This window comes from Eleutherodactylus coqui, chromosome 3 (assembly GCF_035609145.1).
Source record: "Eleutherodactylus coqui strain aEleCoq1 chromosome 3, aEleCoq1.hap1, whole genome shotgun sequence".
Classification (NCBI taxonomy): domain Eukaryota; kingdom Metazoa; phylum Chordata; class Amphibia; order Anura; family Eleutherodactylidae; genus Eleutherodactylus; species Eleutherodactylus coqui.
Window position 1 is genome coordinate 289,347,040 of NC_089839.1, and position 18,675 is coordinate 289,365,714.

The window sequence follows — 18,675 nt, forward strand, 5'->3', positions numbered from 1 at the left end:
TTTTTTTTTTACGGCTTGCTATGAATTTCAGGGAAAGGCTTATATTTCAAGCCCTTCCCCGAAAATCATCGCTACAAACACACTGCTTTCAATGGGACCGCAGCAGTGCCAGCACCATTGAAAGAAATGGGAAAGCATCACGGACTTTTGCCCCAGCTGTGGCAGAGGATTCCTTCATCCTCGTGGCCCCGCTGGGGTGAGGGAATCCCCTGCCACAACTGTCACAGCTGTGTTAGGGGAGAGCAATGCTCTCCCTATTGTTTTCAAAGGGGCTAGCGCTGCTGCCGCTGGCCCCATTGCAAACAATGGGCCATATCGCCCATTCCATTTTGCAATGCGAGATTACAGTGAAAACATTGCAAATGAGAATGAAACCATTGAAAATCATTGGTTTCATTATCATGTGTTTTCACTCACTCTTGCATCGCAAAGCTATCACATAATAAATAAATCCACATTAGATGGGAAAATCCAGCGATTTGAGCGACTTCCAGCAAGGCCTGGTCATCGGTGCGGGAATAGCCAGGTCAGGATTTCACTGCCAACCACGTGGGGTTTTCTCGTATAGCAGTGAGGTGAGTATACAGAGAATGGCGTGATCGAGAAAAATATCTAGTGAAAGGGGATCCTGTGGATGGAAGCAAATCACCACTGAAAGGGGTCAGAGAAGGATGTCAGGAATCACTCAGATGCACAGGCGCTGCACAGTCAAGAGCAACTAAATACAACACTGGGGCTCAACCAACGTATCCAAACGTACAACTTGACAATCCTTAGTATATATTGGCTATAACAGTAGATGACCAGTTCCAGCTCCATTGTGTCTTAGAGATTTAGGCCCAATGTCCACGGGTGGGTTTGATTTGCAGGATCCATGAAGGGTCACAAATCAAGCCACCCATAGGGAAATATTCTGATTTGATTTGCGGATCCTTGGATGCGATAATCAAATCGCAGCATGATCCATCTCAGTGTGGTTCTTGCACGGATGGCTTCCGTTGAAGTCAATGGAATTGTGGATGGACCGCAGATTCCGTGGGAGAGCAGGAGTTTAAAAATAAAAAGTACTGCACATGTGCCTCGGCCGTCGCTTCCACACACATCGGCAGTAAAGAAAATGCAAGACTTGGACAAGTATGCAGGGACCTCGGCCACAGGCAGGGTCGTATTCTGCTGCGGGCTCCTGCATGCGGAATTCGACCTTCCCGTGGACATTAAGCATAAGGAAGTTGAGACTCCAGCGGGCAAAAGAGCCTAAAAAATGGATCACTGATCAACAGAAAAACATATCTTGGTCAGATAAATCCAAATTTCTGTTGCACTGGGCTGATGAGAGGTCAGAATTTGACACAAGAAGCATGAATTGATGGACCCTTCAATAATTAAGGATGGTGGAGGTGGAGTAATGGTTTTGGGAAGGTTTTCTTGGTACCCTCTGCATTTTGTGATACTTCTGGATGGATGCCATGATGAATTGTTGCAGTTCTAAAGGTAAAAACAGGACCACCGTGATACTATATGGGGGTCTCTAACAGAGTGTTAATTCAGTATGATGATGGTCTGTGGTAGATATGGGGAAAAAATGCAAAGTATACAATGATGCACTGATGCAATGATATATGGGATCAGCGGATGGGTCACCCCATTACTAAGCAGGTTTGCCCTTCAGGACAATACAACAGTCATTAAAGTTCCAACAGGGGTTGTCGTCCAGCTTTGCAAAAGTCTTGAACAGCAAATTAAGGATAAATTTGATTTGGATGGATGAATAGACCAAGGAAACCCATCGGCTGCTCACAGACGTCCAGCAGAGTCCAAATGTCTTAACTATCAATACAGCAGTCCATGCGGCTTCTCCGTAGGAAGAACATAGAGGATGTAAGACATGGCAGCCCATATTCCTGTGTTAGATGTACAGGGTAGCAACATAGAATTTGCATGACTTTAACTCCAACAACTTATCATTGTGCCCAGAGGTGTAACTTGAAGCTTCTGGGCCCCAATGCAAAACCAGTAACAGGGCCCCCAACTAAAATGCTTTATTCATAGTACTAGACTCCGTATATGGAGAAAAGAGACCTTATGGGCCCCCTGAGGCTCGTGGGCCCGGGTGCAACTGCATCCCCTGCAACCTCTATAGTTACACCAGTGATTGTGCCCCCTACTTGTAAAGAAGCAATGCCAATATATTTCAATGCAAGTACTGTAATTGTTTATATTAGATGCAAAAAAACTAATTACTTTACATTATACTGTATAAGGAAAGTCTGCATTAAAATTTTTAATTAATTGAAAAAACATTTCAGACTATTAAAAAATTCTATATTGAAATCTATCAGCTGTGAAGGTTCTGGTTCAAGAACCAACCTGTAACTATTGTGATGTCACTGCAGAATGTATTGACTATTGTGATGTCACTGCTGAATGTATTGACTATTGTGATGTCACTAAGGTCTGCAGTGTCTATTGTGATGTCACTGCGGAATGTATTGACTATTGTGATGTCACTAAGGCCTGCATTGTGATGTCATCGGTCTTGGGGTATATAATGTGGTGTTGGACTCAGACCTGTCACTCATCAGTTGGATGTGACCGGTAAGTACTCCATCATTATTGATCCCCATCCCCAGTCTATTTAACCTGTTATGTTAGATACCTTGAATTATTCCCTGGCCTCATTAGGTGTTACAATTACTATTAGTCAAGTATTAATATGTTATTAGTATTAATATATCAGTAGTATATAAAGAGTAACTTTTGACATGTCAGAGTGATATGTCAAAAGTTTTGATTCTGTGGCACTCGCTGCTGACAACCCCGCTAATCACTGAAATGAAGGGGCTGCAGAGTTCGCATGAGGTCTTTGCCCCTTTGGCAGTCATTATTGTTTGTCGGCAATGCTCAAGAGATGAAGATGAGTGCATAGATGTCTATAGAAGTCTGTGTGTCCGTCATCAACTCCAGAGAAGAGCCAATAGGCAGTATAGACACCTGGATGGGCACAGTGCTGGGGTGTGCACTGCAGCCCTTTCATTTCAGCTATCAACAGGGGTCTCAGCAGTGGGACCCCCTCTGATCAAAACCTTTCACTTGCCACTCTAAGATGTTAAATGTTTTTAAAAAGTGCAGTCACTCCATAATTATCAATATAGCAGCCTGTGCGACTTCTCCATAGGAAGAACACAGGATGTAAAGCACGGCAGTCTGCATTCTGTGATAGATTTGTAGGGTAGCAGCACTAAATCTGCATTACCTGTAACCCCGAGAACTTAGCATTATGCTCCACACTTGTAAAAGGGCATTCCAATAACTTTAATATCAATTTAATACAGGCCTGTAATTCCTTATATTAGTCCAGGTTCACCAAAAGTTATCATTATGCCTAGATAACTTAAGAAACATTGCCAGCAAGTTTAATGCATGTTTGATACAGGACTGTACAGATTCATCAAAAGTTACATTATATAGTGAAATTCAGAATTTAGTTTTCAACTAATATACAAAATATTTCAGGCCACTAAATGTTATATAGAAATCTATAAGCTGTAAAGGTTCTGGTTAACCAACCTGTAACTACAGTGATGTCACTCTGGCGTGCATTGTCTATTGTGATGTCACTATGATCTGCATTGTCTATTGTGATGTCATCGGTCTTAGTATATAATGTTGTGTTGGGTTCAGACCTGTCACTCATCAGTTGGATGTGACCGGTAAGTCGGACTCTCACCAATAGTTATAGCTAGAAGCATTGTAATGTCCCAGTAGTCTCATCACATGTAAAGTTTTCCTTTAGGTTTTCTTCATCTGTTGTTTTGATCTTCATTCTAGGTCTTTCTGTTGGTTTCAACACTGTATTTATTATTACTTTGTTGCTTTAACGGTTAGCGATTTGTCTTGCGTAGGAACTAGAGGTGATCAGTCCCATTTCACCGTGACTATCCCCTAGTCTTCTATAAAGGACACTGGTGCAGTACAGCACCCGGCAATCAGTCATCATGCCGTTTTGGAAGAAATCGAAAAAATATCAACTCCCTCAGATTTATAACAACAAAAATCTGAGCGGAGAAATCTACTCTCTGGATGACCCAAACATCGCTCTCCAGAAGTATACAGTCATCGATTGCGAGAAACATCTCCCGACTCGCAAACTGAAGGTTTACATTGCCACCTGGAATATGGAAGGCAGGGTGAGAAGAACTACACAATACTTATTACTGAGCCCCATAACCGTAGCGAGCTGTAGTTTGGTAAATTGGACCAGTAACCAAGTCTCTATGGATTGCAGTTGACTATCATATAATCAGGTCTTATCCCACCCCAAGCCAAAATCCTAGGCTCAAAACAGTTCCTACACCCACTGCAAACTATCAACCTACATCACTGCCCCTGATGCAAAGTCTGCAACCCCGGCCATAGTCTACCTCAGTATTGTACCGACTGCAGACAATCAATTCTCACTTTCTATGAAGTAATATTAAACTCCAAACTGAGCCGCTACAACTATTTGTATGTTATCTAGAAGATGATAATTTGGTTGGCACTTAGTTGTAACCATTATTAATTAAAATGTGTTTATATTGAGCAGAAGTTTCCAGAAAACTTAGAAGATCTGCTGCTGCCTTCCGATGACGATTATGGAAATGACATTTATGTTCTAGGAATACAAGAGGGATATCCCAACAGGTAAGTCTTCACATAAGTTATCCCCTATCCACAGGTTAGCACTCCATTCGCTTTCAATAAAACTGTGAAGATAGCCAAGCAGCACCCGGTCAGCTATTTCATCAGCCCTATTGAAATGAATGGAGCGCCGACCACGCATGCAGCCTCACAGTGACGAAACAGGGGACACACGAGACCCTCGTCCCCAAGAGTGGTGGGGGTCAGAACTTGTATGGGAAAAACACATTCATTTGAATTCAAACAAGCAATTTTTTACTTGGACCGAAAGTCTGAGTTTCAAAAATTGCTGCTTGTCCTATTCTTGTCCGATTCTTGAATGAGAATAGTACATGTGACTGTCCAATATCCCGCACATTAGACAGCACACGGATGGAGTGTATACGTGTAGCCCAATGTAATCTGCATCCAACAATCTTGGGCACACCTCGCACTCAGCTGTGTGAATATGGCCCAAGTCTGCTGTTAGACTGCGGGACGACCAACTCAATATCTTTCCCAGCGCCCCACAATCTTTGCTGTAGGGTCACTTCTGCATTATCTCAATGTACCTCAAGGGTTATACTGTAGAGCGTCTGACCGATGATTTGAGGCTCTTAATCTGATGTCATCTTTAGTAATATCTGTATTTGATTTTGTGTTTTCTTGCAGACATGAATGGGAGCAAAAAATCCAGCAGACCCTCGGACCCAATTACATCATGCACCATTCATCTGGGCATGGGGTCCTGTATATTACCATGTTTATACGAAGGGAATTGATCGGGTTTTGTTCAGGTATTTTCCTATTTCTTTCATTTACATGATTATGTGTCAAAGTGTCCTGTTAACTTTAGCTGAGTTAGTTGGAACATCTCATATACCCCTTGTAGAGTCTTGAACCCGCCACTGACCCATCTTCTTATGTTTAATTGCTTTATACAGAAGTCGAACATGCCCATGTAACAACTAGAAAATTCCACTACATAAAGACCAAAGGAGCCTTGGGTGTAGCATTTAACATCTTTGGCACATCATTCCTTTTCATCACAACACATCTTAGATGTAAGTATTTGGTACTAATGCATTACTATGTAAAGCACTACTGTTTGATGATGAACTTATAGGAGTATTCCCATCTTCAACACCAACTGCCAGAGATAGCTGCGTTCAAGCGCTCGGCAATCTGCGGTGGTCCTATTCACTTCATTAGGACTACCGGAGATCACAAAGTGCTTAAACTCAGCTATCTCAAATGGTCCCATTGAAGTGTAACTGTTGTGGTGGTGTGACTATATGGTCTCCTCCTGTCAAAAATTTGAAACCTGCTGGTGACAAATTTTTTAGATGGGTAGGGTAGGGGTTCCAATAATCACACCCTCACAGATTTAAAAGTTATCCCCTTGTCTGTGGATAGGGGTTTACTTGCCAAAATGAGAATACTGCTTTAACTACATTGGATGATGCAAACAGATCTGTGCTATGAGTGTTTTTGGTGCAGAAAATTCCAAGAAGCCACACTGACTAATATGTAAATTTTTGCTTGCAGTTGGAGCAGTCCACAAAAGACTTCAGGACTATAAAATCATAACTGAACGCCTTCAACTGCCCCGAAAAATAGAGACCAGAACCGACTTTAATGCCTGTGAGTGACTTTTATCTGCCTACCTGACTTATCGCTTTCAGTTTGATGCTTTCATGTAGACTAATTATGTGTCTTGTTTATATATTTCCACAGTTGACGTCACCACCCGTTTCGACCGTGTCTTTTGGTTTGGGGATTTAAATTTCCAACTCAAAGAAGAAAGAAGAACTGTTGAATCTCTTCTGCACAACATCAATGGAAGAGATATGTCCAGTCTAATACAGCATGACTCCCTAAATGAGGCCAAAAACAACGGCTCCATATTTAGAGGGTTTAGAGAACATGCAATTGAATTCCTCCCAACCTATAAATTTGATATTGGAACGGACAATTATGACACTTCGGAAAAGCAGAGAATTCCATCATATACGGATAGGGTGCTCTATAAAACCCCAAATGATGTAGGTGTGCAAGTCCTTAAATATGATTCTTGCCCCATTATTAAAACATCGGACCATCGACCCGTATATGGCATTTTTGAAGTTGGGCTCAGGCCTGGCACAGATGAGTAAGTATGGTTTTGTTGCATGATATTGGTGGGATCCTTTCATAACCCACCATTATGACTGGGGTGTTATAACCAAAGCTCAGACTTTAAGGCAGCTGGTTATACCACTGGATGGTTACCTCTAATATTATCATATGTCTTACATCAATATCTTTCTCACTACAGAATCCCCTTGGCTGGTGGAGACTTTGCCCGCAACATCTCTTTAGCGGGCAATAGGAGGAACTAAATATAAAGATCAAATATAGAGCTATTCAGGAGAAGACAGCAAGGTAGTGTATTCCTATATAATCCATGTTATATCGTTTAGTCTCAGATGACCCGTTGGGTGTTTGTATGTCTTTAGAATATCTCCATCACTAATTTTGATTCTCTATTAGGTCTTGTGACCAGGAAACAGGAATGTCCCATCAAACACAGTTTCCTCAATGATCTGTCTTCTCCCACAACCAAATATCAAACCACCTTTCATCAGAGCTTGAAAGATGACTAAAAGCTCTGATTCCAACCATCTGTAGATAGATTATATCTACATCTAATGGTCATCCGTCCCGCAGCACACCTTGCGAAGACAGCACTCCCTGTTATTGGAGTGTCCATTGTTGCTGATAGAAAGGTAATGTCCACTGGATGTATCTTCTCCTTATCTTGTAATACAACCCAGATGACCGATATCTAATGGGATTGTTCATTTCTCTCCTCAGAACAAGTCAGCGAATATTCATTCAAATATCAATGCCAAAAACAACCATTGGCAGAAAATACCATCATAATAGTCTTAGAGCAAGACTACAACATCAGTCATAGAAGACCTCAAAGTGGTTCCCAGGGCATCACTAGCAGCCAGAAGACCAGGCCCAGAAGAGGAGGAAACATCATCTCTTCTTGTGCCTCTGGGAAACCATATATTATACCTCTTCCCGAGGATCATGTATTATTTACCATCAACATTATGGGCAGCACGGTGGTCTTGGATCCAAACTGGACTAAAGTGGTTCCCACGGCATCACTAGCAGCCAGAAGGCCATGCCCAGAAGAGGTGGAAACATCATCTCTTCTTGTGCCTCTGGGAAACCATATATTATACCTCTTCCTGAGGATCATGCATTATTTACCATCAACATTATGGGCAGCATGGTGGTTCTGGATCCAAACTGGACCAAAGACAACATCTACATGGAGTTTGTACTTTCTCTCCGTGCTTGCGTGGGTTTCCTCCGGGTACTCCGGTTTCCTCCCACACTCCAAAAAACATACAAATGTGTGCAGATCATGCATTATCATCATATTTTGTACCATCAAATTTTTTACCATCATATTTTGTAATCTGCAAACATTTTAAATAAATCTTTTAAAAATCTTAGAGAGTCACTGGTGTTCATTAAAGGGATCATTGTGCTTCTGCAGTTTTACAGCTACTGTGATATTGCCTCCTATGAACAAGAAACGGGAGGATTCAGAGTCTCTCCAAGGCCAGGAGGGTAGCATCTCCATCGACTTGCTGTTTACTGTAACTTGTTAAACTCCAACTAACATCAGTAGTCTGGCACAGATACAACAAGATAGGGTGGTGCGACAGGGAGGATTCTCGGGGTATTCCGGACAATCCACAGTCCAAATTCTTTGTGTGATGCCACTCCTGGCAACCCTCTCTCCTACTTTATATCGGTAAACACTCATGCTTCTTGTGCCATTTCTCTTGCCAAGCAACGGTATTTCTCTCTCTTACTTAATACTTAGTGGTAGCATTGGCCCCAGGCCAAGCAGAAGGGAATCGCTCAGCTTTCTCCATTCTCTCCACACACAGACCGATTAGTTTCCATGGGGTTTACTCACTGACTTGCAGAACTCCTTGCACTAACTTCTGCTCATTTCCAACTGCCTTGCATAGCATCCTTGCAAACACATATATAAAAATTGTCACATTACACACAAAGTGAAACATTTTCCAGACATAACCCAGACATTAACCCATTCAATCCAGCAGAGATACAATACACTTGGCTCAAATCCATACCATGCATAGAATACTGACAAGACAATGGCACGAGACAGACATATAACATTATGGAGGGGCCCCACTAACTCTGGGCCACTACGTTGGCTGTTCTATTCACCTGGTAGAATTTGTTTTTTGCAAACTTTATGACATCACTTTTAAAACAAGCAGCACACCTGCTGTCTTCTATGGTGCAGTTTTTTTTTATCTAGAAGACCCTGTGTGGGCTTTATTTTGTTTTCAGTGACACCCCTGTGCTACTATTGAACCCTCTGTACACTATCTTACCAATTCTAAAACTGCAACACAGGTTCACTAGACAGCGTGAACCTGTGTTGCAGTTGGAGAATCGGCACATACTTATGTCAGTCCATTGTCCTCAATAACATCATGCGCATGCACAGAATCCCCATGTGCAGCGCAGGTGCAGTCTATCTGGAACACATGGCATCTCCAGCACCAGGCATCCCAACATCATGATGGTTGTGTTGGAACAAAGAACAGGGAAGAGAGTCTGGATGAGGTAGTGAATTGGAGGGTCAAATAGCAACCTGCATTCCATGTGGAAAGTGTGGAAAAGAAAATCTTTCAGGCTTGGACTCTCTAGGGAACAACATAAAGGTGCAGTTAGTTTCAACTAGAAGTCCCATATCTTATGATAGGATTACTTTGCATTGATCCTGTACATATGTAGCATTCCTTAACATGACTGGCACATCACGATAACTCAATTTACAGCATTGTGGTACATCTGAGAAATTTTCTAATTTCACCCTTCAGATCTGCATTCCTCTGCCGCCTCCTTACAATGTTCTGTCATATTTTGCCTTCACCACGTCCTCAGGCAATTTTGCCCCATGTCATAGAATGGTAGAGTTCGAAGGGACCTCCAGTTTGTCCTGCTTAATCAAACTATGGTATACACCTGACAAGTGTGATAGATTCTGGCTTTGGCTCATAATTCCCAGTCACTGTTACAAAGCTTGTTAAAAGGTCTGACATTGACTTGTAGGAATGATGCCTTCCAATAGATGGCGCTGTAGAGGCATTGTTCCATCTTCTTATTTGCATATTTCCCAGAGGAGCATGGATGGCCTTGCAAATCTTCTCACCCACTTTCTAGGTGCTCTCCCTAAGGAGAAACAATACGCTTCATTACCCACGAACACTATTAGTAATATTATCCCATTCCACAATATACATTTCCGTGGGAAGGCCTGAAAACAAGGTTTGTAGAGGACAAACAATAATTAATTATTTTTTATTTCCCCTTCTGTGATACCAGCCTTTAATTCAGGCAACACAAAGTCAGACCAGTCATGTTGTATCCCGTGGGGTGAGACAGTGCAGTGGTGGAGATCGCACCATATGATGATGTTTAACCCATTAGAGACCACAATACACCTTTTCACAGACCTCACTAATGGGCTTTAAACCTGCACATACATCTTTTGAATGTAGTGGCTTTGCTGAATACTGACCGACGCGCCCCTGCTCTAACAGCCAGGAGAGGAGAAAAACATGCGAACCTTGTAGAGCAAAAAATTCTCTTCCAAATAGAACAAAAATGAAAAAAAATAAAAATGGAGTACATTCCGATTTTCGCCTTTGAAAAAGGGAAAAATTTGCAAAAAAGTGTTTTTTTGCCATTTTTGACTCATTGTATCTTAAGAGCTATGCATCCTTTTGGGTCCATAATGTGAATAATGAGAAACATTTCTATGGAGTACACATTGATAAATCCATAGCGTAGTTGGATTGCATTGATTATGAGTTATTACTGCTTAAAATATGAGTTATTTTGCGTGATAGAATTTTTCAGCTACTTTAACATGCAATGGTGGCAGAATGATGATAAGAGTGGCAGTCTGAGGAGCTTAGCTGGATTCAGCACCAAAAGTTCTCCTAGTGTGTGAAGTTTCATTGCTCTAGAGTCATTGGAACTGGCTTGGGAATGGATTGAAATCGCCCCTTTAATCACATGCCAACCGCCTAGATTAAGACCTGTAGGCTGTAATCACATGACAACCCCCTAGATTAAGACCTGTAGGCTGTAATCACATGACAACCCCCTAGATTAAGACCTGTATCTTGTGAACCAAAGCACTTTGAAGCCTAATATTCTGGCTATCTTAGTTTAGGGTCACGGTCTATCTTTGTGCAAAGTTTCATTGAAATCTGAGATGGCTGACCGGGAGCGTTGGTTGAACTGACACGGAGGGACCCTGTTGGCCTACGTGACCAGGGCCAATTTTTAAAACCTGACATGTTTCACTTTATGTGGTAATAACTTTGAAATACCATTACTTATAAGTGATTCTGAAGTAGATTTTGTCACAGAGACGGAAAAAGTCTATAGACTAAATTATTTGGCCCTTATCACAGTTATAGACTAAAATGTATATACTTTAATGGAAATTTAACTTAAAAACATGAATGGGCTCACACACATGCGTATCGCATGGACGAACAAAACAACCACACAAAAACACAAAGGTCGCCTCTTCCTTATCTCAGGAAACTTATGGAGGCTAGAAAAATCAATATTGATAAAGGACTACTAATGTTATGTCCTCTATTTTTTATTTGTATCACATAGGAGGTAGGAGGAAGGCTCTATCTGCTGTAGGGCGCCTGTAAGTATAATGCCCCCCGCAGAGTATTTTAGGTAGGGAACCTCTTCCTAACAAAAATTCGCCCCTCTGTGATTACAATATAGCGCTTAGCGCATGACAAGATGGTTCAAATAGGAGAAACTCCAAGAGAACTAGACCCTTATGCGCAAGAATTACGGCGCAGACCAGGGTTATTCAATTGCAGTATGCTCGGCTCAACGCGTTTCCCCACACGAATGTGGTTCATCAGGAGCACAAATATTTTGAAGAAAGAATGATAAATCAGGATGATAACTGATTCTGCTTTTTGTTGTTTTTTCGTGATGAATAGATATTTTAAAATATTAGAACAGGGTGGCTTGGGAAAGCGCAATTTATGTGCTCGATCATATATAGACTGGATCACAGCATCTGATTTATTCAGGACAATTTCGAGCACTAAATCGCCATGGCGTGTCTCTATAGCCAAGTTCTTGGGAAATCCACACAATGGATAGCTATAATGACAAATAACAGTACAGCTAGGGCTGAATGCGATTCACCACAAAAAGCGCTATATTGTAATCACAGAGGGGCGAATTTTTGTTAGGAAGAGGTTCCCTACCTAAAATACTCTGCGGGGGGCATTATACTTACAGGCGCCCTACAGCAGATAGAGCCTTCCTCCTACCTCCTATGTGATACAAATAAAAAATAGAGGACATAACATTAGTAGTCCTTTATCAATATTGATTTTTCTAGCCTCCATAAGTTTCCTGAGATAAGGAAGAGGCGACCTTTGTGTTTTTGTGTGGTTGTTTTGTTCGTCCATGCGATACGCATGTGTGTGAGCCCATTCATGTTTTTAAGTTAAATTTCCATTAAAGTATATGAAGTAGATTTTGGTGGCATAATTTAGTTTATATCAGTGGTATTTTGTCTGGTACGATTAACATTTACCATATGTCCGCGTTATGTCCGCGTTACTTTACAACTTTCCTATTTATGAGATGAGCTGCCTGACTTCAGAGAGGGGGAGGGCACAACCGTGCTTTGTTTGCTGCGACTGGCTGCCACAGTCATCATATGCCAGGAGGAACCATGCCAGTTGGTCCACTGGCAAAACTCTGTGATCTGAGCGATCATTAGACTCTCAGATCTAAATAGAGAACACAGTAACCAAGTGGCACAAAAAATGGGATACTTGTTATTTTCTGTCCTAAATTCTACCATATGCATTATGGAAATGAGGGCTTCCACCCATATCAACCAAGAAGGGGAGTAGATGATTTCCATAACTTGCGATAATCTGCCGCGCGCCAAGGATAGAGTAGAAGGTTTTTCTTAATTTTAGACACAGGGCCGGGAAACGTAGATAGCAAGGCCAACTCAGGAGCCATAACACATAGCAAAATAAACATACGTCCTTCCATAAGGGGGCGTTTCCACCAAATATAGAGCATTGTGCCTGAAGAAGGCCTCCAGCAGAGGTTGAAACCTAAGGGTGTTTTGATACACACCGGAATATTGTGCAAGACACTGCAGAATAATCCACTGTCAAAATGTGTATTTTGCAACAGAATTGCCAAAAGAACTGAGTCAATTTCTAATCGGCATCAAAATCATATGGGATTTACAGGACCAGTTACAAAAGAACGATTAGAAAATTCCTAAATATTGTGATTTCATGCTAATCTAAAATATTTGATAATCTGGAAAGGATCTGGTCTCTGTGATGTCGCTAAAATGAATTTCCCCATCTACAGTGAGATTCAGTCCCATTTGGGAACAGGCACAGTAAATACACGGCACATATACGGGGGGGGGCAGTCATGTTACCGTCGGGATTCCCTGCTATGGCAGAGCTGCAGGGTCATACTAGACCCTAGCCTGCTTTCCCAGTGACTAATATCACTGCAGGGGATGTTTTCCTCTGTAACTGGTGCCAGGATTACAGAATTCTTACTGAAGTATTAATATACCTGCCAGATTTGTGCTTTCATTTGCAACATCCAATTTTGGAATAAGAGCTGAAGTGTGACTGGCTGCCACATGCAACGATACAGTAAGACCCAAAGCTTAAATACCTGTTTAGCTGCGTGCTGAATTCTTTCTCGTCCGTCCAACCTTCATCTTTCTGATCACTCCATGACAACCTGGTGGCATCCAGAAGACCAATTCTTGCATTTGGCCACAGGAACAAAAAATTTGGCTCATATGATCTCCCGCACTGTAAAAAAAGTTGAAAAATCAAAAAGTTTTATCAAACTGCATACAGCGAGCAGTTCTGGGATTGTTTAAAGGGTTTTGCTGGGACAAAACTATTGATGACCAATCCTCAGGATAGGTCATTAATAGTTGATCAGTATGGGTAAACCACTAGGAATCACCACTGATCAGCTAACTGAAGTGACAGCGGCATTTAGGTGTGCTCCACTGTCACTGCAGTCCATACCAGGCATTGCGCCATACATCGTAAGATGGCTGTGCCTAGTATTGCAGCTCAGTTCCAATCACTCACAGGCCATGTAACTAATGAATAGAACATCACAGGCCTGAGAAGGCGGCCCAGCACTCATTCAATCAACTGATGAGAGGAGCTCCTGAGTAGCGGACCCTGACGATCAACTATTGATGACCTACGGTGAGGATAGAACATCAATAGTAAAAGTCGAAGAAAAACTCTAACTTGAGCAGCCACAGCAAATGATGGCAAGTTACTTGGTGAAGACATTTTAAAAGGGATGTCAAGGATAAAAAATAAATAATCGGTCGGCTTTTTAGCAGAAACAGCACTACTACTGACTATGGGCTTTGGCCAGTACTGCAGCTCAGACTCAGTCACTGAAAGAGTCTGAGCAGTAATACCAGATCGCTCATAGACAAGACTGGCACCGTTTCTAGGATCAAAAAAGGAGACTCTTTTTCCTAATCTTGGAAACCCTTTTAAAAGAAACACTAAACCTAGAAAGAAATGAGAAAAATCATGTTTTGGGCAGCTGCTAATAAGGGAACGCAATTTAGTTTGAGGGAAAGGCTTAGACCCCATTTACACTGACAGATGATCGCTCAAACGATAGTTTGAGTGAGAGTTTTGAGCGATCATCTTTGCATAGTCTATAGTAGCTAAGTAGCTACTTAAGAGCCATACAGGCGGAGCGGGACACCTCCACTAACGTTTGGCGAAGAATACAGCTGTTCCGCATAAGCTGTGAACTACCAGCGGGACAGAATCGCCAGGAAAGAATCTTATCGGCGCTGCCGACTGTGATAACAGCCTGCACCGCTGACAACAGTTCATCGCTCAAATCACGAAAACTAGAACTGAGCGATGAACGACTCGTACACGAAAACTGCGCGATGTCCGTGCATTTGGACACAACGGTTATCGCTCAAAAGACAGCTTTGAGGGGTGCAGCTGACCATTCAATAAAATAATACATCCCTCGGCTCCCTGTCACCTCACCAAACAGCACCATAACAGTTTATGTTCCCATCCGGTGGTGACAGAGTTCATTTAAATGTAAAGATAGAAATAATGCCCTGTAGTTTTTCATACCATGGCAAATCTCTCTCCACCAAGGGAACCCCCAATCACAACCGTAATTTTGGGAACCGTGGCACAAGCTACAGCAGCGATCATGGAGGCCTGAGCTTTTAATCTGTTTGTAAGCTGTTCTGCCTGTAAAACAAAAGGGTTATAGATTTAATAGGGAAATGTTCTGAGGAATATAAAGAGTGGGTTTTTACCACATGTCCAACTAAGACCTCACCTTTGACACACTTGGAGGTAAGAGACTCTGAGAAGTTGTGTTCTGGAGAAACAGTAGAGGAATATTGCGCTGGTTGCAGAGCTGTACAAAATGGCTTCCTTTCAGAGAGGCATCATGGGTCAGGTCTCCATTACTAGCCACAATTCCTACCAAGTTACTGAAAGTGAAAACAAACTGTGCAGAACCCATATATTGCAAACCTGAAAACAATAAGGTATTAACAAAAGAAATATTGCATCCAGCCCCTACGTACAAGAATAGAACCACTATAACACTGCCCCCTACGTACAAGAATAGAACCACTATAATACTGCCCCCTACGTACAAGAATAGAACCACTATAATACTGCCCCCTACGTACAAGAATAGAACTACTATAATACTGCCCCCTACGTACAAGAATAGAACCACTATAACACTGCCCCCTACGTACAAGAATATAACTACTATAATACTGCCCCCTACGTACAAGAATAGAACCACTATAACACTGCCCCCTACGTACAAGAATATAACTACTATAATACTGCTCCTATATACAAGAATAGAACCACTATAATACTGCCCCCTATGTACAAGAATAGAACCACTATAATACTGCCCCCTATGTACAAGAATAGAACTACTATAATACTGCCCCCTACGTACAAGAATAGAACTACTATAACACTGCCCCCTACGTACAAGAATAGAACTACTATAATACTGCCCCCTACGTACAAGAATAGAACCACTATAACACTGCCCCCTACGTACAAGAATATAACTACTATAATACTGCTCCTATATACAAGAATAGAACCACTATAATACTGCCCCCTATGTACAAGAATAGAACCACTATAATACTGCCCCCTATGTACAAGAATATAACTACTATAATACTGCCCCCTATGTACAAGAATAGAACCACTATAATACTGCCCCCTATGTACAAGAATATAACTACTATAATACTGCCCACTATGTACAAGAATAGAACCACTATAATACTGCCCCCTATGTACAAGAATATAACTACTATAATACTGCTCCTATATACAAGAATAGAACCACTATAATACTGCCCCCTATGTACAAGAATAGAACCACTATAATACTGCCCCCTATGTACAAGAATAGGACCACTATAATACTGCCCCCTATGTACAAGAATATAACTACTATAATACTGCCCCTTATGTACAAGAATATAACTACTATAATACTGCCCCCTACGTACAAGAATAGAACTACTATAATACTGCTCCTATGTACAAGAATATAACTACTGAAATACTGCCTCCTATGTACATGAATATAACTACTATAATACTGCCTCTTATGTACAAGAATATAACTACTATAATACTGCCCCCTATGTACAAGAATATAACTACTATAATACTGCCCCCTATGTACAAGAATAGAACCACTATAACACTGCCCCCTACGTACAAGAATAGAACCACTATAATACTGCCCCCTATGTACAAGAATAGAACTACTATAATACTGCCCCCTACGTACAAGAATATAACTACTATAATACTGCCTCCTATGTACAAGAATATAACTACTATAATACTGCCTCCTATGTACAAGAATATAACTACTATAATACTGCCCCCTATGGACAAGAATATAACTACTATAATACTGCCCCCTATGTACAAGAATATAACTACTATAATACTGCCCCCTATGTACAAGAATATAACCATATAATTCCATAGTCAGCTTTGAATTGTAGGAACCTGCTGCCATCTACCAGTCGGCTGAGAATCTGCAGGCAAAATATCAATGGATAACAAGTGGGTTATGCAGCCATGTAAATAGTCACTAGTAAATACAGCATACAACTTCCTCCATCATGGCAATCTGCGGCGGAGGGCAAAAAGTGTTCAAATGCACAGTAACCGTTCAGTTTCCACATGAGCCAATGACTGAACGACCAATGAGAATAGCGCACTTGTTCAGTTTCGGCCGGCATATAAATCAACACTGGCTTCTCGTTGTGTTTTCTGACTGTTCAGTATTTCACATAAGAGTATGAAACACCGAGCGAGAAGCTCACAATTCCTGATGATGATCTGCCCGTCTGGACAGGCTGCATGAACGCAAACAAGTTGGTGATGATGTCATTACACCAAAGGGGTTTCCTTTCTCTTAAACAACTAGTGACCCATCAATAGAATGGGTTATCAACAGCAGTTCAGCAAGCGTCTGCCAACCAGGACCCCAGACGATCAGTTTTTAACCTAGCCAGTTGTCACCCTGTATGGTGCAAGAAGCAAACAGCGCTATACACTGTGCAGTGGCCCGGCGTGGTAGTGCAGACATAGCTCCCTAGTCAGTTATCATAATGCTGACAGGTAAACCCCCTAACAGACCAGATCCCATAATGTACTGCAAGGTCATAAAAACATTAATTTTTTTAACCTGCAGTACAGACAACTCACAAGTGGAGTTTGCATGTGAATGGAGTATATATGACATCATTACTCAGTACTATATGTAGATTTATCCTGTAACTGTTTAACCCTTTACTTTCTCAGTCGCCTTATAGGGGGGCACAGGAACCATGAGCGTCCATCCCGAGCCAGCACTTAATCCCAAGGCTAGCCCCCACACTTGTGGTTATGTTCCCCAATGAAGGTTACAAAAAAGAGATTTTACAGTAAACACAAAAAAAATCATCTTTTTAGGGCCCATGACCCCGGGGTTATCCATCTTATTACTCACCAGTTTAACATCCAGAGTGTGCCTGTAATCTCGAGGCGCCAGTCCCACTAACTCTTCAGTGTTGTATAGAGGATCCTCAAACTGTGCTGCGCCCTCCGGTTCTGGGTCAAAATTTAAGGTGGAAATAATCATACGGACGCGGCTGTACGCTTCAGGCTCGGTGGGCGCAAAATGATCAACACAACCGCTGACTCTGGGCAGAGATGGGAGACGCAATACTTAAGACATGGGAACTAATGGCCATCGGTATTCCAACATCACCCTCTTCTGTTTATAGGGTTATAGAGCAGCCACACTCACAGTCGCCATTTATATTAGTGAGCCATGCATCAGAAAGATAGCAACATTCACTATGAAGGGAGTCGCACAAAGGATAAAGCGTTTTTACCTGGAATGCATCCTTGCTGGAATGCATCCTGGAATGCATCCTTGCTCGGAGAATGCATCCTTACCTGGAGAAGATGTCACTGCAGAAGACCTGGGGGAGGTCTTCTGCAGTGACATCTTCTCCAGTAGCAGCTTTAAAGGGGTTGTCCCGAGGCAGCAAGTGGGTCTGTACACTTCTGCATGGCCATAATAATGCACTTTGTAATGTACATTGTGCATTAATTATGAGCCATGCAGAAGTTATAAAAAGTTTTATACTTACCTGTTCCGTTGCTGGCGTCCTCGTCTCCATGGTGCCGACTAATTTTCGCCCTCCGATGGCCAAATTAGCCGCGCTTGCGCAGTCCGGGTCTTCTGCAGTCTTCTATGGGGCTCCGTGTAGCTCCG

The 18,675-nt window shown here is 41.9% G+C and overlaps 1 protein-coding gene across 1 annotated transcript; it reads right to left on the reverse strand.

The window, feature by feature from the left end:
- Window positions 1–8,755: 8,755 nt before the first annotated feature.
- On the reverse strand, window positions 8,756–18,305 carry LOC136621852 (uncharacterized). The gene is made up of 6 exons (XM_066597644.1): window positions 18,290–18,305; window positions 17,902–18,094; window positions 15,178–15,334; window positions 14,964–15,086; window positions 13,492–13,634; window positions 8,756–9,942 (listed from the first exon to the last, which is right to left on the reverse strand). Exons 2-6 carry the CDS (start codon window positions 17,910–17,912, stop codon window positions 9,930–9,932), a joined length of 447 nt encoding a protein of 148 aa, XP_066453741.1. The 5' UTR covers window positions 17,913–18,094; window positions 18,290–18,305; the 3' UTR covers window positions 8,756–9,929.
- Between the last annotated feature and the right edge of the window lie 370 nt (window positions 18,306–18,675).